The sequence below is a fragment of the Rosa rugosa genome, chromosome 5, assembly GCF_958449725.1.
Source record: "Rosa rugosa chromosome 5, drRosRugo1.1, whole genome shotgun sequence".
Lineage (NCBI taxonomy): Eukaryota > Viridiplantae > Streptophyta > Magnoliopsida > Rosales > Rosaceae > Rosa > Rosa rugosa.
In genome coordinates, this window is record NC_084824.1 from 11,081,943 (window position 1) to 11,099,421 (window position 17,479).

At 38.5% G+C, this 17,479-nt stretch overlaps 4 protein-coding genes across 7 annotated transcripts; 2 read left to right on the forward strand and 2 right to left on the reverse strand.

Moving 5' to 3' along the window:
- Positions 1 to 3,175: 3,175 nt before the first annotated feature.
- LOC133708630 (uncharacterized) lies at positions 3,176 to 3,893 on the forward strand. Its single transcript, XM_062134104.1, has one exon. The coding sequence runs from the start codon at positions 3,473 to 3,475 to the stop codon at positions 3,680 to 3,682; it is 210 nt and encodes a 69-aa protein (XP_061990088.1). The 5' UTR covers positions 3,176 to 3,472; the 3' UTR covers positions 3,683 to 3,893.
- A 1,174-nt stretch (positions 3,894 to 5,067) lies between these two features.
- Positions 5,068 to 5,614, forward strand: LOC133708629 (uncharacterized). The gene has a single exon (XM_062134103.1). It carries the CDS (start codon positions 5,299 to 5,301, stop codon positions 5,506 to 5,508), a length of 210 nt encoding a protein of 69 aa, XP_061990087.1. The 5' UTR covers positions 5,068 to 5,298; the 3' UTR covers positions 5,509 to 5,614.
- An 894-nt stretch (positions 5,615 to 6,508) lies between these two features.
- On the reverse strand, positions 6,509 to 8,988 carry LOC133708628 (uncharacterized). 3 transcript variants are annotated; one of them, XM_062134101.1, is made up of 3 exons: positions 8,138 to 8,988; positions 7,549 to 7,628; positions 6,509 to 6,952 (listed from the first exon to the last, which is right to left on the reverse strand). In XM_062134101.1, the coding sequence occupies exons 1-2, from the start codon at positions 8,562 to 8,564 to the stop codon at positions 7,585 to 7,587; spliced, it is 471 nt and encodes a 156-aa protein (XP_061990085.1). In that variant the 5' UTR covers positions 8,565 to 8,988; the 3' UTR covers positions 6,509 to 6,952; positions 7,549 to 7,584. The 3 variants fall into 3 exon arrangements, with proteins under 3 accessions (XP_061990085.1, XP_061990084.1, XP_061990086.1); XM_062134100.1 differs by having other exon boundaries at positions 7,549 to 7,650; XM_062134102.1 differs by lacking the exon at positions 7,549 to 7,628 and having other exon boundaries at positions 8,138 to 8,980.
- A 1,953-nt stretch (positions 8,989 to 10,941) lies between these two features.
- LOC133709153 (agamous-like MADS-box protein MADS4) lies at positions 10,942 to 16,832 on the reverse strand. Of its 2 annotated transcripts, none has more exons than XM_062134789.1 (8): positions 16,278 to 16,832; positions 13,973 to 14,054; positions 13,051 to 13,118; positions 12,853 to 12,952; positions 11,903 to 11,944; positions 11,731 to 11,772; positions 11,495 to 11,637; positions 10,942 to 11,371 (listed from the first exon to the last, which is right to left on the reverse strand). In XM_062134789.1, exons 1-8 carry the CDS (start codon positions 16,460 to 16,462, stop codon positions 11,296 to 11,298), a joined length of 738 nt encoding a protein of 245 aa, XP_061990773.1. In that variant the 5' UTR covers positions 16,463 to 16,832; the 3' UTR covers positions 10,942 to 11,295. The 2 variants fall into 2 exon arrangements, with proteins under 2 accessions (XP_061990773.1, XP_061990774.1); XM_062134790.1 differs by having other exon boundaries at positions 13,973 to 14,051; positions 16,278 to 16,829.
- Positions 16,833 to 17,479: the final 647 nt, after the last annotated feature.

The window sequence follows — 17,479 nt, forward strand, 5'->3', positions numbered from 1 at the left end:
TTCTCTGCGTCCCAGATGGTGACTGGGTATGAGCCTAATGTCTTGCACTTACGCATATTTGGGTGTGCAGTTTATGTGCCAATTGCGCCGCCACAGCGCACCAAAATGGGTCCTCAACGACGATTAGGCGTCTACGTTGGATATGATTCTCCAACAATTATCCGCTACATAGAACCCTTGACAGGCGATCTCTTTACCGCAAGATTTGCGGATTGTCACTTCGATGAGACAGTCTTCCGGTCGTTAGGGGGAGATAAGAACATCAATGTTCAACAGGAACGACAGGAATTGTCATGGTCTGTCCCCACTCTGTCTCATCTTGATCCCCGAACCGCACAGTCCGAAATTGAAGTGCGGAGAATTCTCGATCTTCAGAACGTAGCAGAATCGATGCCTGATGCGTTTTCTGATATCGTAAAAGTGACGAGATCACACATACCTGCTGCAAACGTGCCTGCAAGGATTGATGTCCCTAAAATCAGAGGACATGACGCCATCTCAAGGGCAATTGAGCATGGCGCCAACGTCCCCTCTCACAGTGATGGTGACGTTGTGGCTAGGCCCATGGCTCCTGCCAGGAAGCGCGGGAGGCCTATAGGTTCGATGGATTCTCGCCCAAGAAAGAAAGCGAGTTTGGCACAAAATAATCCATTAATCATCGATGTGAATAATCTATCTCATGAGAATATTCTGGATTATGGTTATGTCCGAGAGACATCATTGGGGGACGCTCCAATGCCAGAACCAACTCTAGAGAATAGAGAGATCTCCATAAATTACACTAGTGTACATGAGATGATGGATAGAAATTCTATGGCAATTGATGATGCGTTTGCATATCATATTGCAAAAGGAATTATAGAATATGATGATATCGAACCTCGCTCTGTTGAAGAATGTCAACGAAGAGCATATTGGCCTAAATGGAAAGATGCGATCCAGGTTGAATTGGATTCACTAACAAAGAGACAGGTATTTGGGCCTGTAACGCAGACACCCCCAAGTGTAAAGCCTGTTGGTCATAAATGGGTCTTTGTTAGAAAGCGTAATGAGAAAAATGAGGTGGTAAGATATAAAACCCGCCTTGTGGCGCAAGGTTTCTCACAACGCCCTGGAATCGACTACGAGGAGACATATTCTCCGGTAATGGACGTTATAACGTTCCGCTACCTTGTCAGTTTGGTAGTTTCTGAAAAACTTGACATGCAGCTTATGGATGTGGTTACAGCATATCTCTATGGGGATCTAGATTCAGAGATATATATGAAGGTTCCAGATGGACTTCAATTACCCAAATCAAGTGGCTCTAAACCACGGAGTGCGTTTTCAATAAGATTAAAACGCTCACTATATGGATTAAAACAATCCGGACGGATGTGGTATAATCGTCTAAGTGACTACTTGATTGGGAAGGGATATATTAACAATGAAATATGCCCATGCGTGTTCATTAAAAGAACAAGTTCCGGATTTGCAATCGTAGCAGTTTATGTCGATGACATGAACCTAATTGGAACTCTAGATGAGTTGAAGGAAACTGCTAAATACTTGAAATCCGAATTTGAGATGAAAGATCTTGGGAAAACACGGTTTTGTCTCGGTTTAGAACTCGAGCACCGTAGTGATGGGATTTTGATCCATCAGTCTGCATATACTCAGAAAATCCTAAGGCGCTTTAATGAAGATAAAGCAAAGCCTGTGAGTACTCCCATGATTGGTTGTAGTCTTGAGCCCGGAAAAGATCCGTTTCGTCCAAAGGATGAGGACGAAGAACCATTAGAGGCCGAAGTACCCTATTTAAGTGCAATAGGCGCATTATTGTACTTAGCTCAATGCACAAGACCAGATATCTCATTCGCAGTGAACTTGTTAGCTCGACATAGCTCCGCGCCAACACGCCGCCATTGGATTGGTGTAAAGACAATCTTTCGATACCTAGGAGGTACGATTGATATGGGCCTATTTTATCTCTACAGAGAGAAGAGGAATGACGGAAGAATGGGATCGGACCCCATTAGGCATGGAGCCGCCGTCCACCATAACATAGTGGCCGGCCATGTAGCCGCCAACGCCGCCACCATCACCAAGGGTGGCCGGCCTCACTCTATCCCCCTCCATCAAAACGACAATGATGTTTTGATGGGTTTTGCTGATGCAGGGTACCTCTCTGACCCTCACAAAGGTCGCTCCCAAACAGGTTATGTCTTTACCATGGGAAGCACTGCGATATCTTGGAGGTCTACAAAGCAGACCATTGTCGCTACTTCCTCAAATCATGCAGAGATTATTGCTCTACATGAAGCCGTACGAGAATGTATATGGCTAAGGTCTGTAATAAGACATATTCAAAGAAGTTGTGGTTTGAAGTCTACCACAGATGAACCTACATGCATTTATGAGGATAATGCAGCTTGTATTGAGCAAATGAAGTTAGGTTTCATCAAGGGCGACAACACCAAGCATATATCGCCTAAGTTCTTTTATAATCAGCAACAACAATCACTTCTAAAGATTGAAGTGAATCAAATCCGATCAGAGGATAATGTAGCGGACTTATTCACTAAGTCGTTACCTAAATCCACCTTCGAGAAACATGTGAAGAGCATCGGATTGAGAAAGTTATCCGAACTCCCACGATTGTAGCAATCAGGGGGAGATATCGACATCAGGGGGAGATATGATGTCTACATGTTTGATCTCGAAGAGTGAAAGACGTGTTGTGCTCTTTTTGTCTTTCGACCAGGGTTATTTTTATCCCACAGGGTTTTTGTTACCTGGCAAGGTTTTTAACGAGGCAACGGATGAAGCGTCACCACCAAGTTTGAAGCGGCACAAGGGGGAGTGTTGAAGGAATATCGATTTAGTGTGCCTTATCAAACTAGGAGTAGCAATAGGAGAGAAGGTTCTAGATTTCCCAATCCTACACGGATTGGTATTCCTTGTAACATTAGAACTAGTACTTTGTAATCCCTATATATAGGGCTCCTATTCTCAATAATATGATTACAATTCTCTCTACAATTTCTCTCAAATCTCTTTTTCCTTAAACAATATACACATTATTATGAGAACGCATGTACGTTGTGATGGGTCACCAGCAGCATTAATGAGACAGAAACAGAACAAAGCAAGTGTATGGAACTTAGCAGTTGATATATGATCGATCGACCTTGTCTGTCACATGGCATTTCCAGCAGATCGACACATGCATAATGGGACGGCGGGAATGAATCCAAAGTAACTTGTTTCCCTAACCCTCCTCCCACCCACACAAACACTTCCTCTCTCTTTATCCTCTCTTTCAGTCTCGTCTTTCCTTCCCATTCAAGTTTTCTCCTGTATTAATACTCCCATTGCATTCTTGATTGTAGCAATACCTTCACTACTAAAACTACCGAGTGCAGTATTGTTTGGTCCGAAATAAGTTTCTTGCGAGGCAAACAAGTGAGTACTGGAAGGATCGACTATCACCATGTCTGACTGGGGACCGGTGTTTATTGCGGTGGTGCTGTTCGTGCTGTTGTCGCCAGGTCTGCTGTTCCAGGTGCCGGGGCGGCACGGGTGCGTGGAGTTTGGAAGCTTTCACACGAGCGGCGCAGCCATAATGGTTCACTCCCTCCTCTACTTTGCTCTCATTTGCGTCTTCTTGTTGGCCATTAAGGTCCACTTTTACCTTGGTTAAAGTCCTAGCAGTTACTTGACCAAACTATTCAAGAAGAGCAGAATGTAGTAGTCTTAACTCTTCTCTTACATACCAAATTTATATTTTCCAGTTCTGTTTGTTGGGTATTGATACCACTGGAGTGATTGTATTCTATTTGAATAAGAGTTAAACTTGTTTTGATCAACAATTTGTGTCCTTTGCTGAATGAAGTTAGTGTTAATTGTGTTGAGGTTGTGAAAATAAACTAGTACGTAAGTGGTTGAATATATGGTTCTGGTTTGGATGTGCCTTTTCATTGCTGATTGGCTTAGCCAGCTTGCCTCACCTAAAAAGTGGACGGCCCCATATAATTCATATAAGTCGCCTCAATTATTAGGAAAACTATTAAGGTGTAAATCTACAGCAACAATATTTGACTAAAGGACTACCAGCTCTACCAGCTAGCTAGAACCTGCCGGCAACAAATTTTGGAGTAAATTAACCTGTCGAGCTTTCAAAGACTTGAAAGAAGCTTAAGCTAGAACCATCCGGCCAGCCAGTATTGCTCTCAAATCTTCAAGCAAACATGTCAAATCACTAAAGCTTAAGGTACATAAAAGAATTTCAAAGACTTGAAAGAAGCTTAAGCTAGCTAGAACCATCTGGCCAGTCAGTATTGCTCTCAAATCTCCAAGCAAACATGTCAAATCAATAAAGCTTAAGGTACATAGAAGAACAGGATGGGGGAATCAACCAAATTGGCGGATTTTCTATCTACTGAGTTTACACATTACATATGTTGCTAATTCATGAGAGAACTCTCAACTTCATCAAGTAAATGCCTGTTCGGGGTTAAGCTAAGAGCCTCTTCCAATCCTCAAGATCACGCACGAAACTGAAACTTAATTTCTGAAAATAAACAATTTATATCTGAGATTTGTGACTCTTCTAGCTCAAGTTAACAACTAGGGGAGCACGAGTCCTGCAGGGCATGTAGAGTAAAACAGAATGCCATTAGCCTCTTTAGCCGTTTGAGTTGGTGAGTTTATATTCATTAATTATGTCTTGGTTATCTTAAAAAGCTTAACAAATCAGGATATTCATTTCATATAGCATATGCATCTTATCTATCCTTAAAGTGATATTCATTTCATCAGCATGAGGAGACGTGGTGAACTTGTTCATCATTTGATGACCCTTAATTGCAAGTGAAGAGCATAACAGGGGATTATTATAAAGAGTGATTAGTTAACTCTGTGTGTAAGTTGTCTAAATCATAAGAAGGACTCTCAACACCTGTTAATTAAACTTTAAAGGGTTCATTTTCAAGACCATGTCACTTTGCCCCATGTGTCGTTTGCATCCCACCACAAGCCACCGACTATTTGTTCATACACATTTATACTACTTCAGTTGAAGATTTCTTCTACTACACTAATACTCTGATTGCTCTCTCTTTTTTATATTCCTTACTTCCGTATCTCAATTGCCAACACATTTTTCCTTAAACTTTTAAATTCAGCATATATAGCTCGCTAGCTTAGCTGGAGAGAAACATTAAGTCTTTGTTCCTTGAGTTGGTAACTTCACTACACACACAAACTGATCAACTATACACAGAAGAAGTGATCAAGAAGTAGACTGCAGTAGTAGTAATGGCAGATTGGGGACCAGTGGTGATAGCGGTGGTGTTGTTTGTGCTGTTAAGTCCGGGGCTACTGTTTCAGCTGCCGGGGAAGGGCAGAGTGGTGGAGTTTGGCAACATGCAAACCAGTGGACTATCCATCCTCGTCCACACCATCATCTTCTTTGGCCTCATCACCATCTTCCTCATCGCCATTGGCGTTCACATCTACACTGGATGACCACCATCATTTGCTAGCAACTGTCTCTCAGTTCATTTTCTTATGTATGTATGATTCAGAAACAATTACTTGCTATAAATTTATAAAAGGGCTATTACTTCTTCAACAGTTGACTGCAGCTGCTTATTCATTTATAAGTTGAACCAAGTCTTTAACTACAATCTACATATGGACTCATAATTACATATATGTTACACACCCACGACCATTAGTACCCGCCCACGACCATTTGGTCCTAGTGGCATAAGTCTCTTTCGTAAGTAAGAGGTTCCAAGTTCGACTCTTGTAGCCATTTACTGGTTGTTGATTGATCAAAAATTCAACTCATTAGCACCCATTTGCAAAGAAGCTTCTGCCAGCTTTTCTTTTCGGAGAAATTGAGTGCGTGTGTGATTCATATCTTTCACCGTTGTCAGGCTGTCAGCCATGTCCATATCCCTGTTGAGTGTAAAACTGAACAAGAAGTCTAGTAGTTTTGGGTTTCGATCTTGCTTGCTTCTTCGCACTTCACACGCCTTTTGGATCAAACCCTGGAAGACTGTGAAGGCTTCCGAGTTAATGCCATGTCAGGAAGTCCCATTCCTTCTGGGACAAGGACTCGTGGTTCTTACTGCTTCTCGCCTTCATCAGTCGTGACCTTGGTGGGGTGGTCATTGGGTGACTTAACTACGATAGAACCAATTTGTCTCTACTCGTTCTAATTGGGATTTTCAATTACCTAATTTTAGCCATCAGCATCATAGTCAGAGACTCATAGGCTCATAGCTGACCCAGTTATTAAATCATGATAGAGATGATTCAATCCCCATGCTAGCTGAACCGAACTGAAACCAACTGGCAAAGTCAATATCAAATTTCAATTCACATCCCAATCCCCACAAGTCACAACCAAACCTTATCGTTGAAAATTCTGTATGTATTAACGAAAAGAAAAGCAACCCAGAAGTTTTGCTTGAAGAAAGAAAAAGCATGATATATATTAACACTGAAGGCAGGGATAGATCCTTAACCAAAAAAATCACCAAGGAATAAATTTTACAAATTTGAGAACAAAAGAGAGTGACATATACTGGAACAGCCTCCCTCCCATCTCTCCTCTCAAAGTATGAATTCATTGGATTTGGATGGAAAAAAAGTGTACTTAATATCATGATGATATCCTTGAACAATTCACTATCAGAAGCCATATGATCCACATACTCAGTAGAACATTAATAAAAACATTTATCCACTGTTCATGCATCATCAATACTTCAAGATCTCTCAGCTTGATCGATCCATTATATAATTTCATCCTGAATTGCCTATACATTCATTTGTTCCTCCTATATGCAGCACTCCACTCGCAGCAGCATTTCTGGTGCTCTGCTCCGCCCCTTCAATAAACATATCAACTCTTTCTCTTGTAACACCTCCTCTCCACTTCTTCACAATAACTTCCATGCTGCACCAATAGAGACCTTACAAGTGAGTGATTGATAAATTGCAGATTGTAAAATAAATTACTTGGGACAGAAATGCATTTATCTGATAATTAACAAAGAGAAAAGAACAGGGTTGATGTTCTAAATGCCATTCATGTGAGCATATATATTCCTTACCTGCATCACTGTATTTAGTTCCTAGATACAGATGAAAAGAATACAGATGCCAACAGAAGCAAACTTATAATCTCAATCCCTAAGATCCCACCAAGGGTGGTAAATTGTTGACAAGCGTCATTCCTGGCTAAGTAGAACTACATCCAACCACGCAATCCTAACTTATGTAAGCTGCACTTGCATTGTTCTCTCCTCATTCTTGTCTCTAGTGTTGAACCAGCAATTTTGGCTTACACCTTTATTTCTGTGCCACTAACTTCTAGGTTGCAGGACTAGACAAACAAACTACAGAGAAGCTGACATGTCATGAATATACCACAAATATCCGATCATATAGGAAAGTAAGATCATTGACAATGATATTCAATCATACATGAAACCAAAACTTCTAAAGTTAGAACATTTTTATGAATCCAAGAGGAAAACCGGAAGTTAGTACCTTTTGGTCAATCAGATTTTGCATGGAAGAGACATATTATTTGGTGGATGAAGGTTGGAAGTTTGGCATAATAGTAGCAGCTGTCGAAGAATGTGAATTTATCTGTAAATGGTGAAGCCACATATACAGGGCAAAGAAAAACAAAAAGGCGGCAAATTAGACAGGGTGCAGATGAGGTGATTTGGCTGGACACATTAACAGTTTGTCAATTTAGCAAAAGAAATTTTATCTTAACTCATTAATTTGCACTTTCTTTCTTCCTAATTTTAAGTAAAAGCAATGGCTACAAACCCCAAAAATATACATAAACTCGTACCTTTTTCCTTCATCGAAAAAAAAAAAAAAAAATGAAGATCACACCTACGTAACTTAAATGCTACAACAAAATAATGAAACCAATCTATTCTGCTATTCCATTCCGATCACGATTTCAATCCAATAACAAAATTTGCATTCCTAATTATTGAATAATCTAACCTTGTAATAGCAAATAAGAGCAAAAACAGACGAAACCATTTGGATAATATCAAAGATAACAGAAAGGCAAAGCAGACAGTTAATCTTATCATTAACGCAAAGGGATATTTACCCGGAATCTCCTTCCGCGGTGACGGCGGCGGCGGCGGCGGGGCGTAACAAAGAATCGACTTCCCTAAGACAGAGAGACTGGAGACGACTCCAGCCACATAAAACACCATAACCAACCCGAGCACCCAAGGCATCAACAAGAACCCGATGAAGAACGTCACCGATCCGCACAGCATCAGCGCCATCGAAATCCCCAGCATCAGCGACGCGAACCCCGCCGGCGAGATCTGCGCCGCCGCCGCCGGCCGCCTGGATGAAGAGCTAGACACAGAAGAAGAAGAAGAATTCGTCGGCGGCGGCGGAATCGCGGGAGACTGATCGGAAAATTGAATCGGCGTGGGCGGCGACCGCAGAAGGCTGAGAACTAGAGCGGAAAGCTCGTAGAAAACCCTAGATTGCTGGTCCTGATGCTGCTCCCTCCTCATCATCTTCTTCACTAATTTTCTATCGAAAAGAAGAAAGAATAACAATATGATGTGAGAGTCAACAGAGCAAAATTGGAAGAGAGGGAGAGAAGAAGAAGAAGAGAGGTAGATTTGCTAAAAACGAGGCAAATGGATAGGAGTGGAGGAAGAGTCAGATATATTCTATCTATTAGAAACAGCGGTTGGTTTGTTTCTCCGTTCCGTTTTGTAATAATTCGAAATTGGGGGAAGGGCACAGGTGGAGGGATTTGAGAGGTTGTTTTATCTGGGTGAAATTTTGTTGAGGGGTTTTATCCAGAAGAGGGCGGGGAAATCGGATATAAATGGAAACTGTTGGCGCGGAGCAACACCAGAGAAGAAGAAGAAGAAGAAGAAGAAGAAGAGAATTGGGATAGGACGACACGTAAGGTGTGTGCGTATGTGGCAAACGCGATGTGGATTGGAGTGCGAGTGAAGGTTGGGCTTTGGGGCGGGGCCCGGATATGACGTGGGAGGAGGAGAAGGACCTTATCTTCTCCCAGCTTCTAACGAACGCCCACCGCGCCTTCTCTAAATTCCTCTATTCATTACCAAAAAGGCAAAAGAAAAATATTCTGTCAGTTAATTTGTTATATTAATCCCTGTTTGCGGGATGTTTTATAAAATGAGTTAATATAATAGTTGTTGATTTCAAAATTTCAATATTACTGAGCATTATATAATACGTTGTTGAATTTGTTGTTTCTGATGAGAGAAAATTTAAACATGTGAATACTTTGGTTAGAAAAACGTAACATTCCAGTATATAACTAAAAGGTACATATGAATGATTGAAGATGAAAAAATACATAGTACAATAAAATAGAGTGAGATTTTTTTTTTTTTTTGGTAAAAAAAATAGAGCGAGACTTAGCTAACCCAACTAAATTATGCAACTGAAATCTCAAAAAACCAAATAATAATAGTTTCACGAGACATTGACGTTATTTTTTCCATGAACTATTTGAAAATGTTAACAATAATTTTACATTACTTTGTTATCATTTACAAGGGTAGAGTTATGGAACTTGACTAGCTAGTGAGACTTTTTCTGGTCATATACTAGCTAATCTAGACAAGCACGTTTAATTAAACTTTTTATACCAACAATTTGATGAAAAATAAATTAATAAAGAAATAAAAGCATGGCGTGCAACATTTGGCTGAATATGGTGGTTGAAAGTTGAAACTTGAAAATGTAGCCATATAATTGAAGGTGGTGGGAGCCTCGATGATGAGTGATGACACACAAATAGTTACAGTGTCAAAAGAGATGGCTTTGAGGTCACAGTCCCTTATTCGTGGCATTTACATGACCCACGAGGATTCCTTATAATATTATAACAATTAACAAAGGATCCTCATGATGCTCGTTCTTCATTTTTTATGCTTATCATAAGGTGGAAAACTGTCATTGGAAATACCAAGATCATAAGGGGATTTCATGTCTGAATAAATTAAACTTTAATGGAACACTCCCTTGGAATGTTTCTATAAATAAAATCACATGAAAAGGGTGTGGCAAATACTTAGGTGGGGGTTTCCCCACCACGGGCCTTACGGCCACTCAATCAGAAAAAAAGAATTTTTCCATCTCTTCTGAAACTGCCCCTGCTCTCTAAAGTGAAATACTCAAAACACCCCCCCTGCTGGGCAGTGATTGGCCCTCCCCACCACGTGTTCTTATTCAGATAATTAATTTTGAAACGCGTGGAATGAAGATAATCTCAAATTAAAACTTTCTATGAGGCCCAAAGTGTCTATAGCATTTGGGTCCGATAAAAGGGAAATAGCAAACCTGTAGTGTGTGTATAACCTAACCCAAAAGGAGAAGTGTACCAAAGGCCCAATTCAAATACCTTAACAGACCCAAAATGCAATAATGACCATGATACCCAAGCAAAGTGATTTAGGTATTGTCAATCAAGTGATTGACAAATACCTAGAAGCGCTGGAGATGAGTTCACTGTAATTACTGTTCATCAAGGGCTGGAGAAGACTTTTTCATCACTGCTTTTCTGTTATATTTCAGGAGTGACTTCTGTCTGAGATGATGTTCTCTGGGCATATGGGTCTTTTGACAGGAGTTCACGCTTTTGCCCTTGGTTTGCTATGATAATTTCAGGTTTGTACTGCTGGGTGACACGATGCCCGTTGGGTATATGCGTCTTTAGGAACTGGAAGTTGTCGTGACGTTTGTATCAAGTATGAACTCTAAAAAATAGTGTTTAACGGCATCTACATTCTCAATTTTTTAAAATACATGCGAAATTATTAAGTTAAAACAATAATGTGTTATCTCATTTCAAACAACACAAAATTTGATAAAAAGAGATAAATTGTTAGCGAAAGCGAAACAACATGGTCAAACAGTAATTTTATAATATATTATTACCAACAAGCTTGCCCCAAATTGGTCAGACAGCAAAGTTTTTACACTCTATGCAAAGGGGTACTAGTAATTATTAATTTTGCAAAGCAAGCTTGATAAGCTAAAAGAAGCGAGTGCTCGAGAGCACGCACGCACAACTCTAATGTTCAGAGTTAATTATGACATAAATCCATACTATTACAAGTTGATGATCGGTTTGTTTTGCTCAGAATTATAAAAATGAAAACATAATGAAACAAACATAAACATACAGCTGCAAACATCATAACGTGCATGCATGGCTTCACCACACAGAGTTGCTTGCTCTCTGTGTTCTTATTGTTATCATGGCAGCCATCCTCCCATGTAATTCACGCTCGGCCCGGCCGTCACAACTTGTATCTGATCATTCTGGTGATACCTGCAAAATCACAGACGAACATTTCTTGAGGAAGATTTCAAACCTACTCTAGGTCATACCCTTCTATGTTAAACCCAGAAGAGATGCTGCAGTACTGTGATATAAGAAAACCTAGATACACACCCAATTTGTAACGTGGGCTCGCACTCTAAGGGTTGGAAGAAGCCCTCGCCCTGAGGTTGATGATGAGCTTGTTGCCGGCCATATCCCACATCCTCAGCATTTGCATTCAGTTGGAGTTGATGTACATTGTATCCCTCAAACAACTGCAAAATAAGTAGCATTACACAAAACTTTATCCATATGTCACCTTTTAAAATCATTCTAAACCAATATATCTGCTAGGAAACATAGCCTACCCTTTGTTTCAGTGTCCTGTTTGCTTCATTAAGCATGTGTTCCTGCAAATAAATGAAAACCATGTATTGTATATTAGGATGATCTGATGAGGGAGGCGAAAAGAACTATCTTGTTTGATTTTTCTTTTTGTAAATGAACTGAACCAAAGGGTAGATGTGTCAGGACTCATACCTTTCGCTGAAGATCTGTGAGCTGATCCAGCATGCATTGGGTCTGTAACGGAAGAATATTGAGGTTACAGATTTACATCATCTATGTCATGCTTTACTTGGAAGCATTTCACACTTCAAAACACAATTCTGTTTTCTTGGTTTTTAAATAAAAAACTACTCAATTCACTTAAAACCAACAAGGGCATGCGTGTAGACTCAAATTTTCAAAGGAACCATGGTTTTTAAAAAGGAGTAAAGAGTTTCAGAGAATAAAAATTGGTAGCTGGCTAAGTTCTCAACACATTATTATAAACCACTGCAATATATAGTTAAAAATTAGTATGTCTTTGGAAAAACTTGAGAGAGCAGAATGACAAAGAGAGTAGAGTTGTCAATTATTACACTGCATAGTACTTCTACGTACCTATATATAGCATGTAGAAGATGGTGATCAGTACATGCTATGGAAATAAAAGAAAACATTTCTCAAGTAATGTCAGATCAAGAATCACTTCAACTCTCTTGGTAATGTTGTCAACTATACATCAAACTGCAGGAATAGATTCATTTTTTATATTCAAGAAGCAGCTGTTTAATACTAAAACTACTGCAAAATCATATAAAATATTAGACATGAAATGAAGAATCTAGAAACTGCTCAAGCTAAATAATTTATTGAAGGAATCCTTTTGGACTTCCTTATAAAAAATTTCACCAAGAAACTGGATGTAAAAATCTCCTCTGGAAAATTTAACAATATAATAAAAACCATGAGGCAAGAAATGTGAGATATCTTGTTAGAGTGTTTCATGGCGGAGCTGATAATTAAACCCAGAAAACCAATTTGTATGATGAGTCTGAAAACCATAAACCTCTAGACAGTAGTGAGTAGTGTCAAGTATTAGTGGAACTATTGTGAGGAAAACGATGTGATAATTTATAAATGGTAAAGGAGATGAGGTCAAGTACCCGTGTTGATCTGATCTGCTTCAATGACATATCCAGCTGCCTTTCAAGTGATTCAAGCTCTTTGCTACTTAAAGGGCCAAGATCTTCTCCAAGAAGATTCCTAATGTAAAAAGAGATCGAATTAAGTACATGCCTAGTGATTAGCTCTGCAACTCTGTATAACTGAAGATGTCATATATATATAAGCATGTGATTTACCTTTGGTTTCTTTGTAGGGCTTCATAACGTGCCTTGAGCTTCAAATACTCCTGCTGGCTACTCAATTCCTATGGTCAGAGAGAAGTAGTATGTGTGTTCAGTATTCAGTACAAGATGAACAACGACAGCAACACATAACTCTCAATGAAAGCTGCAAGCTTGTGGTACAGCAATTTGAATTCGAGATCTTTCTTTTTCTAATTACCATAATTCCATATTTAGCATACCACTATTTCCAAAAGTTACTAATAACAATTAATTACATTCTAACAAACTATGTAACCACTTGAACAAGTAAAATTTAGGTAGATGTATGATACGTTAAAGAGAACAAGTAAACTACTAGTATCCCAAATAATTTCAGTACATATTGCATAAATCCAAATGATACCTTAAATTTTCCATTTTCATGACTTGAGTACTTGTGGATCTCTAAGCTATATACTAAGAACAGATATTTTGGTAACCGTTTACTATTAATCAAGCAATGGAGGGATCTGAAGAATTAAGTTAGAAATGGAAAAAGAAACTTGAACTAACAATTAGATAACTACTAAATATAAAAATTTTAAGCTATTCTTGAAAGTTTCAACTATATATATGTAGATTGAGCTAACACTTATTAGTACACAAGGGTGGAACTTCAAACATAAAACAATCTTGTTATCAAAAGTTAATACCATGCTACACAACCACTATAATGGTTCGGCAATTAATAGTAGATAGTTGTTAATAACGGAAAATTAGGAAATATGAAGTATGATACAATTAGTAGCAATTTCAGTTGTCTTCAACAAATTCAATGCCATTGTCATAATCTACTGTTTTCTTGACTGGAGTTGTTTCTTTTATTTCCCTTTTCTCCATCAACATTCCTAATTAATTATGTAGAGTAATATCTCCAATAAAACCAATGTATTACCAAGGCCTCCCTTGTAGATACATTTGTCTCCGGTGCTCCATAGTTGCACTTCTGGTACCTCTCAAGTGTTTTGAGCATGCTGCTTGTAAAAGAATTAACATTAAGAAATATCAGAAGTTTTATACATTTAGAAACTTAGCAAGAGCATCAAAATACTATGTATGAAGAGAAAGCAAGAGATACCAGAAGCCTTGTTATGTAGTATATATGACAAGTTATATACATGTGAAGATGAGTCATACCCCAACAAATAACTAACAAATAAGAGAAATTAAGATTAGGAAATGCCTTGTCAAAACAGGACCTAATTGACTCATTTGAGATCTACGCTCGAGGTCTTTTCATAGATTATATATATTGAGTTTAGTGACAGGATGAATTATTGTTTGTGTTGAATTTGTAAATGCTGGTTACTTTTTTAACATTGTACTTACCCAACACAAATCTATAGGGGTAAACATTTTTGCAGTTCATCATTTCCAGTATATACATAAGGCTAGTTTTCACATGCTTAATTCAGCTAATACACAGGATTTAATCTGGATATGAGATGTGAGACTTGAACAAAACTTGAATTTAACTCAAGATTAAAAAGAAACTAAATAACAAATTAAAAAGAACAAAAACAATTTTTTTTTTCCAGGAAAGAATATTTCATTTACATGATCAATAAATATAGATAGTCTAATCATATATATAGTGCAAATTAGACACACATCAATTTCTGCTTCTTTTTTTTTTTTCCTTTAAAAATTAACTAAATTTCTGTATAAGAATTAAGAAAAATATTAAGTACTTATAATTAATGTAGCGTGTGATGATATGTTAAGCCCTAAAAATGCGTGCGAGAAAGATACAGAGAGATTGTTTACGGCGATTAGATAGAACACACAAGGTAAACAAGTCTCAGAATTCACAAGTACGAGACCCGAAACGAGTCAATTCTTCACATTAAGTCACATCACAGGAAAAACCCTAGAGTCAGAATACGCCGTCAATCAGATTGAAGGCCATCTGTGTCGGTCTTTCATAGAGAAGACTAAAATCCAGTGGAAAAATGAAGGAAAACGTGTGTATATGAAACCACCCTTTGGAGAACTGGAAAAACCGTGTAATCAGTTGTTTGTTTTCTGAAAAAAAAAAAACAAAGAGAATTTTGATTCACAGAGTCGATAATTTCTGGCTTCAAATTTCAGTACAGAGATTAACCTCAGACTCTGAAAAGTTGGCCCCCAATTGAAAGATTCAGGTGAAAAACAAAACCCTAGATGAATAATTCAGCTAGGTTTTCACAGAGAAAAAAAAAAAAAAAAAAAAGGAAGAGAGGGATCGCTGCTGTAATTAGTTTCTCTGAACGAATTGTAGGCCAATTAGTTCAATTCCACTAACAACAGCAACGAATTTCAGTGATTTCGAAATCAAAATTGATCCGATGAGAGGGAGAGAGAAGCACGTACGAGGTTTCTTCTGTTTATCTCACCCTCACCCGGATGAAAATGGGAGCTCAAAACTGCAGAAAGAGCTAAACAGAAACCAAATTTGTACATAATGAAAAAGAAACCGGAGTCCAAAGCTCCACAGTTGCTGATTCAAATGCTCTTTATGGATCGATCGGATCGCTTTTATGGTGAGAAAATCAAGATGAAAATCTTTTAATTTTATGGATAAAATAATAAACAAAACAAAATTGAGTCACGAAAAAAAAAAAAAGAATAGTTTCGGGTTCTCCTTGCACAAATCAAAGCAAACAAAAAAAAAAAAAAAATTGGGGGAGAGAGTGCTAGTATATGGAGCGAGCTAGGCTAGTTGTTAATTGTTGTCAAAATATACAAGAGTAGTGGAATGGAGTGATCGTCTTTTTATGGTGGATTTCCAGTTGCAGATCTAACAGCAATGCCAAAGCAGAAACAGTGAAGCTGCTAAAAACGCCGAGACATACACCAAAACGGAAACAAAAGCAAAAAAAATCAAAGGCCGACGGAAACAGCAAAGAAGCCTCACGCCAAAGAGCGTTGGAGATGTAAAAAGCAAACAAATTAGCTACACATGAACTAACATAGATATATAGATAGGATATATAGAAGAACACAATTCAAAAATTGAAGAAAAAGAGAGAGATGATGGTGATGATAGTCTGGACATGTATGGGAGGGGGGAAGAAGGAAACGGGGAATCTAGAGGGAGGAAGCAGCTTAGCTAGGCTTCTTCTTTTTTTGCCGTTTTTGTATGGAAATTGGAAGGAAGAGAAAAGCGGTTTTGTTGTTTTGGTGTAAAAACAAGTAATATAAATTTTTTGTGTGTATACCTTGAACTACTGCAAAACTCGTACAGCTTTCCTCTATTGGAGAAGATGATGAGAGCAACCTCGGCATCGCAAAGAACGGAAAGCTCGTAGGCTTTCTTCAATAGTCCGTTCCTTCTCTTTGCAAAGGTCACCTGCCTGTTGATCTTGTTCTCAATCCTCTTCAGCTCAACTCTCCCCCTCCCCATTTCTCTCTCTCTCTCTCTCTCCCTACAACAATATTAGTACTTTCCCACTAGCCCAACCACAAAAGCAAACCTCTCCTTGGTTTAATCCGCTATATATATGACGACCACCTCCTGCAATAACTAATTATATTCAATTTATAATTCTAAATCCTCCCAATTTCCATTACCACCTTAATTGTTTCAGAATCTCTCTCTCTCTCTCTCTCTCTCTCTCTCTCTACCTGTGTGTGTTTAAGACAAGTGATTATGGGGGGGTTCTGGGCAGAGAGGAATCATATAGTACACTGGTTATGAAGATCTAAGGGCGGATCCGACGGTGGAGAGGAGAGGACGGGTTGGCACGTGAGACGCAGGTGATTGGACCAATAAAGGGAAAAGATGAGCGGAATGGGAGTATCCTTAAAATGGAGGGAGAGAAGAGGGGCAGTAAATGCAAAGGGTCCCACAAAAATTTCTACGTGTCGATTTCTCAAGAGAACGACGTCTGGTGACCACCTGACCCTATTTCGGGTTCGGGCAATCATGTGACCTAACCTTAAGAAGGTGAGCCTTCGTATCTTCCCCCTAAATTACCAAATTACCCCTCCTATTAATCCCTTCTCTTTTTGTTTGTTTGTTTTGTTTTGGGAACAATTGAACAAAGAATCCCCTATTTTCAATGGCAAAGCTTAATTAAAAAAGTTATAGAGCTTAGTCTATTTTTATTTTTTTTATTTTATGTCTATAATACCAAAACAATACGTAATAATACATGAAAAATATATTTTGATTTGAAAATGTATCGTACGAGACTATTATTGGACAGTATGCATATGCGTAAAGTACATATATGTATGTATATACTAAGAAAACTACATGCACTGACTTACTCAATAAAAAGTGGTATTGCAAGTTGTAAGCGCACTTATAAAAACTGAAACGGATCTACTTGATTGTTCATAGTTCGTATTTTGGAATATAATAGTGTGATGCATTTTTTTTTTTATATGTTATGAGCACTTATTGAGATTACAATGT

What these genes read in the sequence shown, in the direction of transcription:
- LOC133708628 (XM_062134100.1), bottom strand. Translation starts at nt 8,564, where the DNA reads ATGATGAGGAGGGAGCAGCATCAGGACCAGCAATCTAGGGTTTTCTAC. An exon ending in ACCGCGGAAGGAGATTCCGG is followed by an intron (nt 7,651 to 8,137) that starts GTAAATATCCCT and finishes CACCATTTACAG; the next exon opens with ATAAATTCACATTCTTCGAC.
- LOC133708630 (XM_062134104.1), top strand. Translation starts at nt 3,473, where the DNA reads ATGTCTGACTGGGGACCGGTGTTTATTGCGGTGGTGCTGTTCGTGCTG.
- LOC133709153 (XM_062134789.1), bottom strand. Translation starts at nt 16,462, where the DNA reads ATGGGGAGGGGGAGAGTTGAGCTGAAGAGGATTGAGAACAAGATCAAC. An exon ending in TATCTACAAGGGAGGCCTTG is followed by an intron (nt 13,119 to 13,972) that starts GTAATACATTGG and finishes CTCTGACCATAG; the next exon opens with GAATTGAGTAGCCAGCAGGA. An exon ending in AGCAGATCAGATCAACACGG is followed by an intron (nt 11,945 to 12,852) that starts GTACTTGACCTC and finishes CTTCCGTTACAG; the next exon opens with ACCCAATGCATGCTGGATCA.
- LOC133708629 (XM_062134103.1), top strand. Translation starts at nt 5,299, where the DNA reads ATGGCAGATTGGGGACCAGTGGTGATAGCGGTGGTGTTGTTTGTGCTG.